The 13,156-nt window shown below is 43.4% G+C and overlaps 1 pseudogene and 1 gene segment (V, D, J or C); both read left to right on the plus strand.

Moving 5' to 3' along the window:
- The first annotated feature begins 6,108 nt into the window (after positions 1-6,108).
- On the plus strand, positions 6,109-6,964 carry LOC133067377 (T cell receptor alpha variable 18-like). The segment is given in 2 exon segments: positions 6,109-6,281; positions 6,569-6,964. Coding segments are annotated over 2 exon segments (435 nt in total).
- Positions 6,965-12,035: 5,071 nt separating this feature from the next.
- On the plus strand, positions 12,036-12,736 carry LOC133067014 (T cell receptor alpha variable 18-like; annotated as a pseudogene).
- The last annotated feature ends 420 nt before the right edge of the window (positions 12,737-13,156 follow it).

Raw genomic sequence — 13,156 nt, forward strand, 5'->3', positions numbered from 1 at the left:
ATCCCTTCTGGTGGCTCCAGAAATGCTGCTACCTAAGTAAGTTCCAAGAGGAGAGTTTCTGACAAGACATTCCTTCTGTCGAGGGCCCTGTGGATCAGAGCAGCCCTCTCTGTAAATATTGCAGGTGTTGTGTGTATTGTTTGTATTCATACTGGCTGTAGGATATTCTCTTTGCTAATAACCTCATCTCAGGGAAATGAATGCCAAAGAATGTTGAAATTACCATACAGTTGCACTCATTTCACATGCTAGTAAGATTATGCTCAAAATCCTTCAAGCCATGCCTCAGCAGTACACGAACCAAGAATTTCAGATGTAGAAGCTGGGTTTAGAAAAGGCAGAGGAACCAGAGCAGATCCAATATCTGCTGGATCACAGCAAAAGCAAGGGAATTTAAAAAAATGATCTACTTCTCCTTCACTGACTACGCTAAAGCCTTTGACTGTGTGGATCACAACAAACTGTGGAAAATTCTTAAAAAGACAGGGATACTCAAGAAACCTGTATGCAAGACAAGAAGCAACATTTAGTACAGCACAGGGAACAATGGACTGGTTCAAAATTGGGAAAGGAGTACATCAAGGCTATATATTGTCACCCTGCTTATTTAACTTATATGTGGATTACATCAGATGAAATGCAAGGCTGGATGACTCAAAAGCTGGAATCAAGATTGCCAGGAGAAATATCAACAACCTCAGATATGCACATGACACCACTCTGATGGCAGAAAGTGAAAAGAAAATAAAGAACATCTTGATGCAGGTGAAAGAGAAGAGTAAAAAAAGCTGGATTAAATCTCAGCATTAAAAACAACTAAGATTACAGCATCCAACCCCATTATTTTATGGCAAATAGATGGGGAAAATGTGGAAACAGTGACAGATTTAATTTTCTTGGGCTTCAAAATCACTGCAAATGGTCACTGCAGCCATGAAATTAAAAGATGCTTGCTCCTTGTAAGAAAAGCTATGACCAACCTAGACAGCATGTTAAAAAGCAGAGACATTACTTTACCGGCAAAGGTCCATATAGTCAGAGCTATGGTTTTCCCAGTAATCATGAATGAATGTGTGCCGGGAGCCATTATGGGAGATCCCACCCGTGACAAGGTCATGAGGAGAAGACGTGAAACGCAAGGCTGTTCAGGCTACAAGGGACCCTCCAGGTTGACCCCGGCCTCTACCCCACCCTGTAGCCTCCCCCTCTTGCTGTTGTCCTTGTTCGTCCTGTTGCGGATGTTTGTGTTGCCTGCTGAGAGCTCTCCTCTTTCACTAAGTAAAGACCAACACAGAACCCTAATTAATAAATCTCCTGGATGCTGGTTCCCTATGAAGGGGCCAAGAATGAAGGAAATGTTTCAAGTAAAAACCCTTCTGCTGGCACTCTGGCTTGTTTGGCAAATGCGTACTAATGCACATGGCTGCTCACAACACCTTAATCATAAACAGCATAAAGAACCTGATCATAAAAGGCCCTAGTGGTCACAGAGCCCTTCGGGGGGTGAGGGGGCCCTATTAGAGAACACAAAAATATTATTCTAAAAGTGGTTATAGTTAAAGATTTAGAAAAATAAGAGTTTAGGATTGTTAATTTTAACCAGGAGTGCTAAACAGAGGCTGCCTTACCAGAGCCGCAGAGCCTTTGTGTGGTAAACTTTTTAGAAAGATTTAGCCGAGAACTTTTGCAAAAAGACTGACCTTTGTGTTAACAGGATTGTATTTCTACTATGTTGCAACCTGCTGTACCAGGAGACTGCAACTTTTCTGTTTTCTGCTAAGCTCAAGGCAAAATAGAACAATAAAGAATAAACTATGGAAAACAGCTTTGCCTTCACCTAGGTCATAAAATGTTAATAGGCCCCAAGGCCAGAAGATAATGTACAAAGATCCACTATGATAGAAGACTCTCATAAACTAAGAAGCATGCAGAAAACACCCTGGTTTCATGAAGGACAAACTGACGTAATGTTAGACTAAACTTTGTATGCTTATCTTTCACCTCCCCTTAGAAATGTATTAACTTAGGGTATAAAAGCTACGATAAAAAATAAAGCAATGCCAGACCCTGCTGCACACACCCCAGTCTGGTCTCTCTCTCTCTCTCTCTCTCTCTCTCTCTCTCGCCGACGCCGTTCATCCTAGGGGTACCCCTGTATCCTGCTGAGGCTGGACCCCAGCAAATGTGAGAGTTGAACCATAAAGAAGGCTGAGTGCCAAAGATTGATGCTTTCTAGCTGTGGGTTGGAAAAGACTGGTGAGAGTCCCTTGACTGCAAGGAGATCAAACCAGTCCATCCTAAAGGATATCAACTGTGAATATTCATTGGAAGGACTGATGCTGAAGCTGAAGTTGTGGCCAGAATACTGAATCATTGTCATTTCATAATTTATAGCCGTGCTTGATTTGCTAAGTTTTGTCTGACTCTTTGCGACCCCGTGGACTGTAGCCCACCAGGCTCCTCTGTCCATGGAATTTTCCAGGCAAGAATACTAGAGTGGGTTGCTATTCCCTTCTCCTGGGGATCTTTCTCACCTAGGGATCGAACCCTCATTTCCTCAATTGGCAGGCAGATTCTTTATCACTTAGCACCTGGGAAGCTCAATTTATAGACACAACTACTTAAATGCAGAGTTTAATAGTTATAGTGAAGAAGGAATTCATAGGGCCTGGACTCCATCTCAGGCCTGTCTGTGCTGATCGTGCTCGGCCACCTCTCCAGTGGACTCTGAACTCTCTGCTTAGTGCCTGTGGGAATGATAATGGAAGGATAAGACCCCCTCCAGACAGGGGAATCTTGAAGATCACATCCAGGTTACTCATCACCTAAGAGAAAACAGACACTAATCACCCCTGCCTCCGGACACTATCTATCAGAATGTAAGCACAGGCTTATCGGTTATTAACTATTTGGAATGTAACTGCGGGCTTATTGATTATTGACTGTTTGGACACGTACACATGGGGTAGGTGGTGGGTTTGGACACGTATACACGGGGTATAAAAGATTTTCACAAATGCTGGATGGGGTCCTTGGCTAAGAGGAGACTCTGCCTTGGGCCCACTGGTGTAATAAACTGCACTCCACTATCTGCATTGTCCTTCTGAGTGAGTCTGTTTCCCAGAAAGCGTGGCTATAACAATAGTAGTTTTATGGTCTTGGCAGATGCACTCACCATCATCACTTAGGGTGGGTCTGGACACCCACCTGAAGGTAAGCACTGCCTTCCTCCCTAACATCCTAGATTCCTGCACACTGGGTGCTGGCCCTCTGTACCCTGGGGGTTCAACATCTTAATAAAGAGGCTGAGAAATGGAGAGGGAGATGAAAGAACAAAAATAAATCTTAATGGTGGGAAAATAAAAGTATTCTAGCAGGTTTTATTTCCCTGGTAGTAACTGCTTCAGTTCTCTGCTTTCGGTCTGATCCCTCATTTTACGACATACTGGGGTCCTCATAGTGGGAGTACAGACAGGGCATAGGATTTTTTTTTTTTTTTCTCACCTGCTCCTCAATCAACTGAAAGCAATTTGAGATAGGAAATGTGTCTCATTTTTGTTTCCAAGTTGTAGACAACCCTGTAAATTTCCAGAATGAATGTTGGAGGGATTCCTGAAAATGCACAAGAGTTTAAGAGAATCTAGGTGAGCTGCTGAGCCAGAGAGTCCTGCCAGCATGATAACTTCGACTCAAGATTCTAATTTTAGGGAGAGCGTTGGTTCAGTGGCTGGGACTCTCTGCTCTCACATTGCAGGAGGCCCAGGTTCGATCCCTGGTCAGGGAACTAGATCCCACAAGCCTAAACTAAGAACTGGCGCAGACAAAAGAACAAAACAAGCAAAAAGAACAGCTCAGCATCAGATGTGCATTAAAAATGAGCCCAGCTTTGGGAAGAACTAACAAAGTTCATTTTAACTGGGGAGAAAATCTCAGTAGTTAAAAAAGGCACATTTGAAGAAGACTGTTCTTGAGTTCAGCTGACTTAGTCACAGCCGTTGTTACTGGACTGACAACATTGAGAGCCCGTGTAAGGCAACCTCACAGCTGTCTGCAGCCACAACGTCCCCAAGCCTTAAAATGGTTTATGTCAGCAAAGAACAATGTTTTGACTTCTTACCATAATACAGTCTTACTTTGCATAAGGTAAGCCCAATCCTAGAGAAAACAAGCTATGAAATGACCGTATTAAATCTTCTGGCCCTTCACTAGCCCAGATAATTGCACAGGAATCTGGACAAATGGGCTGACAGACATTGAGCAAACAGTTCTTTCCATTGAGATTCGTGAATCCCTAATAAATAAACAGAAGACAGATAAATACCACATACACATGCCTCTGGAATGAAGAGTGCCTGGCTAATATATTCAGCATCTAAACTTGACATCCTAAAAAAAAATACTTAGTTAAATTAAAACAATGATGTGACAAGAAGTAAATGATAGTGTGTTGGTCCTTCAATGGACTGGAACCTGGTGGTCCAGAGTCGACGATAAGAAAGTAAGAGAGAGAAAGAGGCTGACATCCCCTGGTTTATGTGGAAAGCCAATAAAGTTCTGTTCTTAGAGCTTGCGCTGCTGCACATTGGCACCAGGCGCCCTCTCAAGTGGGTGAAGAACCAGTGCGCCTTCCTGAGAGGGTCTTAGAAGCCCCGGCAAAAGAGTGAGCTCAGCGGGCCTCCCTGCTCCAAGGAATTAGCCTGAAAGAGAGAGAGAAGGAAAGAAAGAAAGAAAGACACGGGGACCCAAGCTCTGATGGAGCAAAGGTGATTTAATCAACATGGTGTGGGCATATATACTGTCTTACAAGGTAGTTATTCTCAGCAAAGATAAAGATTAAAATTCCAGACTTACAAAACATAAGGCGATCCCTATTAAAGAGAGAGTTGTAAACAATCACGTTTTACCGTATGGTTCATAAGGAGGAAGAGGGTACTTATCACCGTCTTGAGAAACTAATGAAGGAAATGCCTGGATTCCTCAGCCCCAGGAAAGGCGTGCCTCTTCTCTTAATTCCTGAATATTCAGGAATTAATAAGGACCAGAGGATTCCTGACAGATCCAAAACAGCACACAGGAAGCCTCCTGTTAAATGCTTCCTGACAATAGTGATTCTGTTTCAAGACCCAAGATACCTAGTTAAGGTCACCTGTCCTTCATGAGACTAAAGGTGTGAGGTTGCTGTCATCCAGGATGGTCCAAATCCCCCCCATCCCCCCGCGCCCACTCTGCCCCCCAACCCCTGCCTTGTGCTTATTTCTCTCTTTCTCTCTTTTTTGTCAACATTCCTCCCCTCTGGTACAGAGGTCCACAAGTTTTAGGTATTTCAGGATCTCCGTTCTCCTATTCTGTCTCAATCCCACAGTGAGACAGCTGCACTATTTTTGGCAAATCCCTCACGCACTGGTGCCTAGAAACTGCCTCTAGGAAGTAAGCTGGGCAGTGTTTGTGGTCATCTCATCTGTTTTCCTTATCTCTGTGCTACCTAATGTTCGAGGTCCAAACATAGTTTTCTAGTTGGAAGATCAACTCTACTGTTACCAGTGAAAAAGAAGTCACGTATTTTACTTTTATTGTGTTTTACAAATCTGTCATTCCATGCTAAATCAAGATAATAACCTTATCATTTAACTACACATTATTTGACAACTACATTAGATAACATTTTCTCCACGGCATGTTGACAGAGTCAACATGAATATAACTACTTCAGAGAAATGACTTGGGGAGAGGAGGAAGCGCTTTCCATACAGATGGATCCTTCTCTGACCCACGGGAATCGTAGACATACGCGAGGGAGAAACCTCTGACTATTCCATCTAGAAATTGTAACTGGGCTTTCTTGTGAAGCTAGAGACACCTGTGCCAAGAAAAAATTATGGAAGTAATAATAGAATATTTCCCTAAGCACGCTTATGTTTAGGACTTTCTTCTTAGGGTCCTGTCCCGTTCTCCTGTATGTACCCCACAAGCTGTTATCAGGAGGAAAGGTCAGACTCGACTGTGGTGCAATTCTGACGATCACCACCAGAGGGCGGGGCTTCCTTCAGATGCGGTTCCTCGTTGTGTTCAGGAGCTGGTCTCACTTGCCTGCTTTGCGGCCACAAGACAGATGACTGCTGCTGTGCAGAAACTGGCTCTCAGTTTCTGAGTGAGGAGCTTCTGTAACATCCAGATGGAGACTAGATTCGTTAGACTGGTGTATTCCAGGGAACAAGGACCGTTTTCTTTTGCGAACATGCATTCTGTCACTCGCTCATTTCTTCTGATCATCTTAGTATTCAGTAAGTAATATTTTATCCTAAATATTAATGATTTTTCACTTTCTATAACTATAGTGAAGTAGTGAAGTAATAGCAGTGAAATTCACTCAGTCATGTCCGACTCTTGTGACCCCATGGACTGTAGCCCACCAGGCTCCTCTGTCCATGGGATTCTCCAGGCAAGAGTACTGGAGTGGGTTGCCATTTTCTTCTCCAGTCTAATAACTATAGTTAAGTTTTACTTTTCTTCTCTGGCTGAAAACTCTCCTCCTGTACATTTCTATGATAACAAAGTGATTCTCTTGTAGGAGGGACCAATGGTGACTCAGTGAACCAGACAGAAGGCCCAGTGACTGTCTCAGAGGGGGCTCTCATGACCCTGAACTGCACTTACCAGACCACATATTCGGATCCCTATCTTTTCTGGTATGTCCAGCATCTCAGCAAAGCTCTTCAACTCCTACTGAGGGGCTTCACAGCAGACAAGAAGGTAGAGCATGAAGGTTTTCAGGCCACTCTTGTTAAGAGTGACAGCTCCTTCCACCTGCAGAAACGGGTAGTGCAAGCATCAGACTCGGCTGTGTACTACTGTGCTCTGAGGGACACAGTGACAGAGGGCTGCAGGGGGAGCTGAGCACAAACCCAGATGCAGATGGGGCTCCGGCTGTGGGCAGACCCGGAAGGGGGTGTTGTTTCTCTCTCAGAAGTGCTGTCAAAGCACTTCCAGCTCTGATACTCAGAGCCAAGGGCTTTGGAATTCTTGGATTGACTTACAGAGGAATCTGGGGCAGGACAGTGTAAAGAGAAACCTAAACGCTTTTCCCCAGAATTGCCTGTTTTCAGCCCATCCACATGCTCCCAGATGGCATAGAATCCCTTAAAGTGACATTAACACTTCAACGACAATTCAGATTATATATGCTGAAATATTTCACAATGTGTTAATAAAAATTCCAGGGCACATTGTTGATGGATGACTGTGTGATCTGGAAGCTAGTTTCAGGTTTTTAAAATTCAGGTCAAGATTGTGTATCCTGCTGAGTTTCACCTGCAGACACTCCATCTTCAGTGACTGGAGCTTTATTCTCTCTTTCCTTGACTTTTCCATCCCTTCTGGTTGCTCCAGAAATGCTGCTACCTAAGTAAGTTCCATGAGAGTTTCTGACAAGATATTCCTTCTGTCAAGAGCCCTGTGGATCAGAGCAGCCCAGTCTGTAAATATTGCAGGTGTTGTGTGTATTGTTTGTATTCAAACTGGGTACAGGATATTCTCTTTGCTAATAACCTCATCTCAGGGAAATGAATGCCAAAGAATGTTCAAGTTATCATACAATTGCACTCATTTCACATGTTAGCAAGATTATGCTCAAAATCCTTCAAGCTATGCTTCAGCAGTACGTGAACCAAGAACTTCAGATGTAGAAGCTGGGTTTAGAAAAGCCAAAGGAACCAGAGCAGATCTGGTATCTGCTGGATCACAGAAAAAGCAAGGGAATTAAAAAAAAAAATCTACTTCTGCTTCATTAACTACACTAAGGCCTTTGACTATGTGGATCACACAAACTGTGGAAAATTCTTAAAGAAATGGGGATACCCAAGAAACCTGTATGCAGGACAAGAAGCAACAGTTAGTACTGCACATGGAACAATGGACTGGTTCAAAATAGGGAAAGGAGTACATCAAGGCTATATATTGTCAGCCTGTTATTTAATTTATATGTGGAGTACATCAGGTGAAATGCACAGCTGGATGACTCACAAGCTGGAATCAAGATTGCCAGGAGAAATATCAACAACCTCAGATATGCAGATGACACCACTCTAATAGCAGAAAGTGAAAACTAACTAAAGATTGTCTCAATGCAGGTGAAAGAGGAGAGTGATAAAGCTGGATTAAAACTCAACATTTAAAAAAACTAAGATTACAGCATCCAGTCCCATCATTTTATGGCAAATAGATGGGTAAAATGTGGAAACAGTGACAGATTTAATTTTCTTGGGCTTCAAAATCACTGCAAATGGTCACTGCAGCCATGAAATTAAAAGATGCTTGCTCCTTGGAAGAAAAACTATAACCAACCTAGACAGCATGTTAAAAAGCAGAGACATTACTTTACTGGCAAAGGTCCATATAGTCAGAGCTATGGTTTTCACAGTAATCATGAATGGATGTGAGAGTTGAACCGTAAAGAAGGCTGAGTGCCAAAGAATTGATGCTTTCTAGGTGTGGTGTTGGAGAAGACTCTTGAGAGTCCCTTGGACTGCAAGGAGTTCAAACCAGTCCATCCTAAAGGATATCAACCCTGAATATTCATTGGAAGGACTGATGCTGAAGCTGAAGTTCCAATATTTTGGCCACCTGATGTGAAGAACCAATTCACTGGAGAAGTCCCTGATGCTGGGAAAGATTGAGGGCAAGAGGATAAGGAGGTGACAGGGGAGAAGATGGTTGGATGGCATCACTGACTTAATAGACATGAGTTTAGCAAACTCTGGGAGACAGTAAAGGACAGGGAAGGACACACAACACCTGCAATATTTACAGAGTGAGCTGCTCTGATCCACAGGGCCCTTCAGACGGAATAGCTCTCCTCTGGGAACTTACCTAGGTAGCAGTATTTCTGGAGCAACCAGAAGGGATTGAAAAGTCAAGGAAAGAGAGAATAAAGCTCCTGGCATGCTGCAGTTCATAGGATTGTAAATAGTCAGACATGATCTAGGGACTGAATGGCAACAAAAACAGGGAAAATTAATTCATCAATCAGTCATATTTCAGACACATGGAAAGAGTGTTTATGCACTCTTACAATAAGCTATCTTGGCAGCAGAGTGAGCTTTTTCACCTGCTCAAGAAACTGGGAGAAAGTATCACCCACTCCCAGAGCAGGAACGTCTCCACACTCCCCTGCTCATGAGCAGGATGCAGAGCCACTGTGGTCCCTGCTCTGTGTCTCTGATACAATCATGCCGTCTGCAACTTCGAGGACCAGACTTTCTGGAAGGACAGTGGTGGGCACAACAGGTGGGAAGAGATGGATGTTTTACTGCTGTGCAGTCTGTGAGGTGTGGCCAGGATACTGAATCCTTTTCATTTAATAATTTATAGGCGTGTATGAGTGGCTAAGTGGCATCTGACTCTTTGGGACCCTGTGGACTGTAGCCCACCAGGCTCCTCTGTCCATGGAATTTTCCAGGCAAGAATACTATTCCCTTCTCCAGGGGATATTTCTCACCCAAGGATCGAACCCTCATCTCCTTAATTGGCAGGCAGATTCTGTATCACTTAGCACATGGGAAGCCCAGTTTATTGGCACAACTATTTAATGCAGAGTTTAATAGTTATAGTAGTCTTATGGTCTTGGCAGATGTACTCACCGTCATCACTTAGGGTGGGTCTGGACACCTGCCTGAAGGTGAGCACTGCCTTCCTCCCTAACATCCTAGAGTCCTGCACACTGGGTGCTGGCCGCCTGTGCCCTGGGGGTTCAACATCTTAATAAAGAGGCCGAGAAATGGAGAGGGAGATGAAAAAACAAAAATAAATCTTAATGCTTGGAAAATAAAAGTATTCTAGCAGGTTTTATTTCCCTGGTAGTAACTGCTTCAGTTCTCTGCTTTTGGTCTGATCCCTCATTTCAAGTACTGGGGTCCAGACTAGTGGGAGTACAGACAGGGCATAGGATTTTTTTTTTTTTTTTACTCACCTGCTCCTCAATCACCTGAAAGCAATTTGAGGTAGGAAATGTGTCTCATTTTTGTTTCCATGTTATAGACAACCCTGTAAAATTTCAGAATGAATGCTGGAGGGATTCCTGAAAATGCACAAGAGTTTAAGAGAATCTAGGTGATCTGCTGAGCCAGAGAGTCCTGCCAGCATGATAACTTCAACTCAAGATTCTAATTTTAGGGATAGCATTGCTGGGACCAGCATAGTGGCTGGGACTCTCTGCACTCACATTGCTGGAGGCCCAGGTTCGATCCCTGGTCAGGGAACTAGATCCCACACCTAAACTAAGACCTGGCCCAGACAAAAGAACAAAACAAGCAAAAAGAATAGCTCAGCGTCAGATGTGCATTAAAAATGATCCTAGTTTTGGTAAGAACTAACAAAGTTCATTTTAACTGGTGAGAAAATCTCAGTAGTTAAAAAAGGCACATTTGAAGAAGACTGTTCTTGAGTTCAGCTGACTTACTCACAGCCATTGTTACTGGATTGACAACATTGAGAGCCCGTTTAAGGCAACCTCACAGCTGTCTGCAGCCACAACGTCCCCAAGCCTTAAAATGGTTTATGTCACCAAAGAACAATGTTCTGACTTCTTACCATATTATAGTTAGACTTTGCATAAAGTAAACCCAATCCTAGAGAAAAGAACAAGCTATGAAATGACCCCATTAAATCTTCTGCTGGGTTCACTTCACTAGCACAAATAATTGCACAGGGAACTAGATAAACAGGCTGACAGACACTGAGCAAACAGTTCTTTCCATTGAGATTCCTGAATCCCTAACAAATAAACAGAAGACAGATAAATACCACACACATGTCTCTGGAATGAAGAGTGTCTGGCTAATATATTAAGCATCTAAACTTGACATTCTAAGAAAAATACTTAGTTGGATTAAAGCAAGAATGTGACAAGAGGTAAAAAGATGTTTCAAGAACCAGATTACTTAAGTAAGGTCACCTGTGCCTCATGAGGCTAAAGGTGTAAGTTTGATGTCATCCAGGATGGTCCAACTCCCCCCGGCCACTCTCTCCCCCAAACCCTGCCTTGCGCTTATTTCTCTCTTTCTCTCTTTTTTGTCAACATTCCTCCCCTCTGGTACAGAGGTCCACAAGTTTTAGGTATTTCAGGATCTCCATTCTCCTATTCTTTCTCAATCTCACAGTGAGACAGCTGCACTATTTTGGGCTTTTGGTAAATCCCTCATGCACTGGTGCCTAGAAACTGCCTCAATGAAGTAAGCTGGGCAATGTTAGTGCTCATCTCATCTGTTTTCCTTATCTCTGTGCTACCTAATGTTCAAGGTCCAAAAATAGTTTTCTAGTTGGAAGATCAACTCTACTGTTATCAGTGAAAAAGAAGTCACATATTTTACTTTTACTGTGTTTTACAAATCTGTCATTCCATGCTAAATCAAGATAATAACCTTATCATTTAACTACACATTATTTGACACCTGCCTTAGAAAAAAATTTCTCCACGGCATGTTGACAGAGTCAACATGAATATAACTACTTCAGAGAAATGACTTGGGGAGAGGAGGAAGCACTTTCCATACACAGGGATCCTTCTCTGACCCATGGGAATCAGAGACATACTCGAGGGAGAAACCTCTGACTATTCCATCTAGAAATTGCAACTGGGGTTTCTTGTGAAACTAGAGATACCTGTTCCATGAAAAAAATTATGGAAGTAATAATAGAATATTTCCCTAAGCACGCTTATGTTTAGGACTCTCTTCTTAGGGTCCTGTCCCATTCTCCTGTATGTAATCCCACAAGCTGTTATCAGGAGGAAAGGTCAGACGCGACTGTGGTGCAATTCTCACGACCACCACCAGAGAGCGGGGCTTCCTTCAAATGAGGTTCCTCCTTGTGTTCAGGAGCCGGTTTCACTTGCCTACTTTGCAGCCACAAGACAGAATATTGCCGCTGTGCAGAAAGGGGCTCTCAGTTTCTGAGTGAGGAGCTTCTGTAACATCCAGATGGAGACTAGATTCGTTAGACTGGTGTATTCCAGGGAACAAGGACCGTTTTCTTTTGCGAACATGCATTCTGTCACTCACTCAGTTCTTCTGATCATCTTAATATTCAGTAAGTAACATTTTATTCTAAAACTTAATGATTTTTCACTTTCCTATAACTGTAGGTAAGTTCTGTTTTTCTTCTCTGACTGAGAACTCCTCTCCTGTACATTTCTATCATAACAACGTGATTTTCTTGTAGGAGGGACCAATGGTGACTCAGTGAACCAGACAGAAGGCCCAGTGACTGTCTCAGAGGGGGCTCTCATGACCCTGAACTGCACTTACCAGACTGCTGATTTTACTCCCTATCTTTTCTGGTATGTCCAGCATCTGAACAAAGCTCCTCAACTCCTCCTGAAGGGCTTAACAGCAGACAAGCAGGTAGAGCATGAAGGTTTTCAGGCCACTCTTGTTAAGGGGGACAGCTCATTCCACCTGCAGAAACAGGCAGTGCAAGCATCAGACTCGGCTGTGTACAACTGTGCTCTGAGTGACACAGTGATGGAGGGCTGCAGGGGGAGCTGAGTGCAAACCCAGATGCAGATGGGGCTCTGGCTGTGGGCAGCCCCGGAAGGAAGTATTGTTTCTCTCTCCAGTGTGCTATGCTAGATGTCTTGTCAAAGCTCTTCCAGGTCTGCTCCTCAGAGCCAATTGGACCTAGGAATTCTTGGGTTGCCCTACAGAGAGGATTCTGGTGCAGGACAGTTCAAAAAGGAACCTAAGCGCTTTTCTCCAGGAATGCCTGTTTTCAGCCCATCCACATGCCCCCAGATGGCATAGAATCCCTTAAAGTGACATTAACACTTCGATGACAATTCAGAAATATGCTGAAATATTTCACAATGTGTTAATGAAAATTCCAAGGCACATTGTTAATGGATGACGGTGAGACCTGGAAGTTAGTCTCTGGGCCAAGATTGTGTATCCTGCTGAGCTTCACCTGCAGACACTCCATCTTCAGTGACTGGAGCTTTATTCTCTCTTTCCTTAACTTTTCTATCCCTTCTGGTTGCTCCAGAAATGCTGCTGCCTAAGTAAGTTGCAGGAGGAGAACTTCCTGAAAAGATATTCCTTCTGTTGATGGTCCTATGGATCAGAGCAGCCCTCTGTAAATATCGCAGGTGTTGTGTGTATTGTTTGTA

The sequence above is a fragment of the Dama dama genome, chromosome 12 (assembly GCF_033118175.1).
Source record: "Dama dama isolate Ldn47 chromosome 12, ASM3311817v1, whole genome shotgun sequence".
NCBI lineage: Eukaryota > Metazoa > Chordata > Mammalia > Artiodactyla > Cervidae > Dama > Dama dama.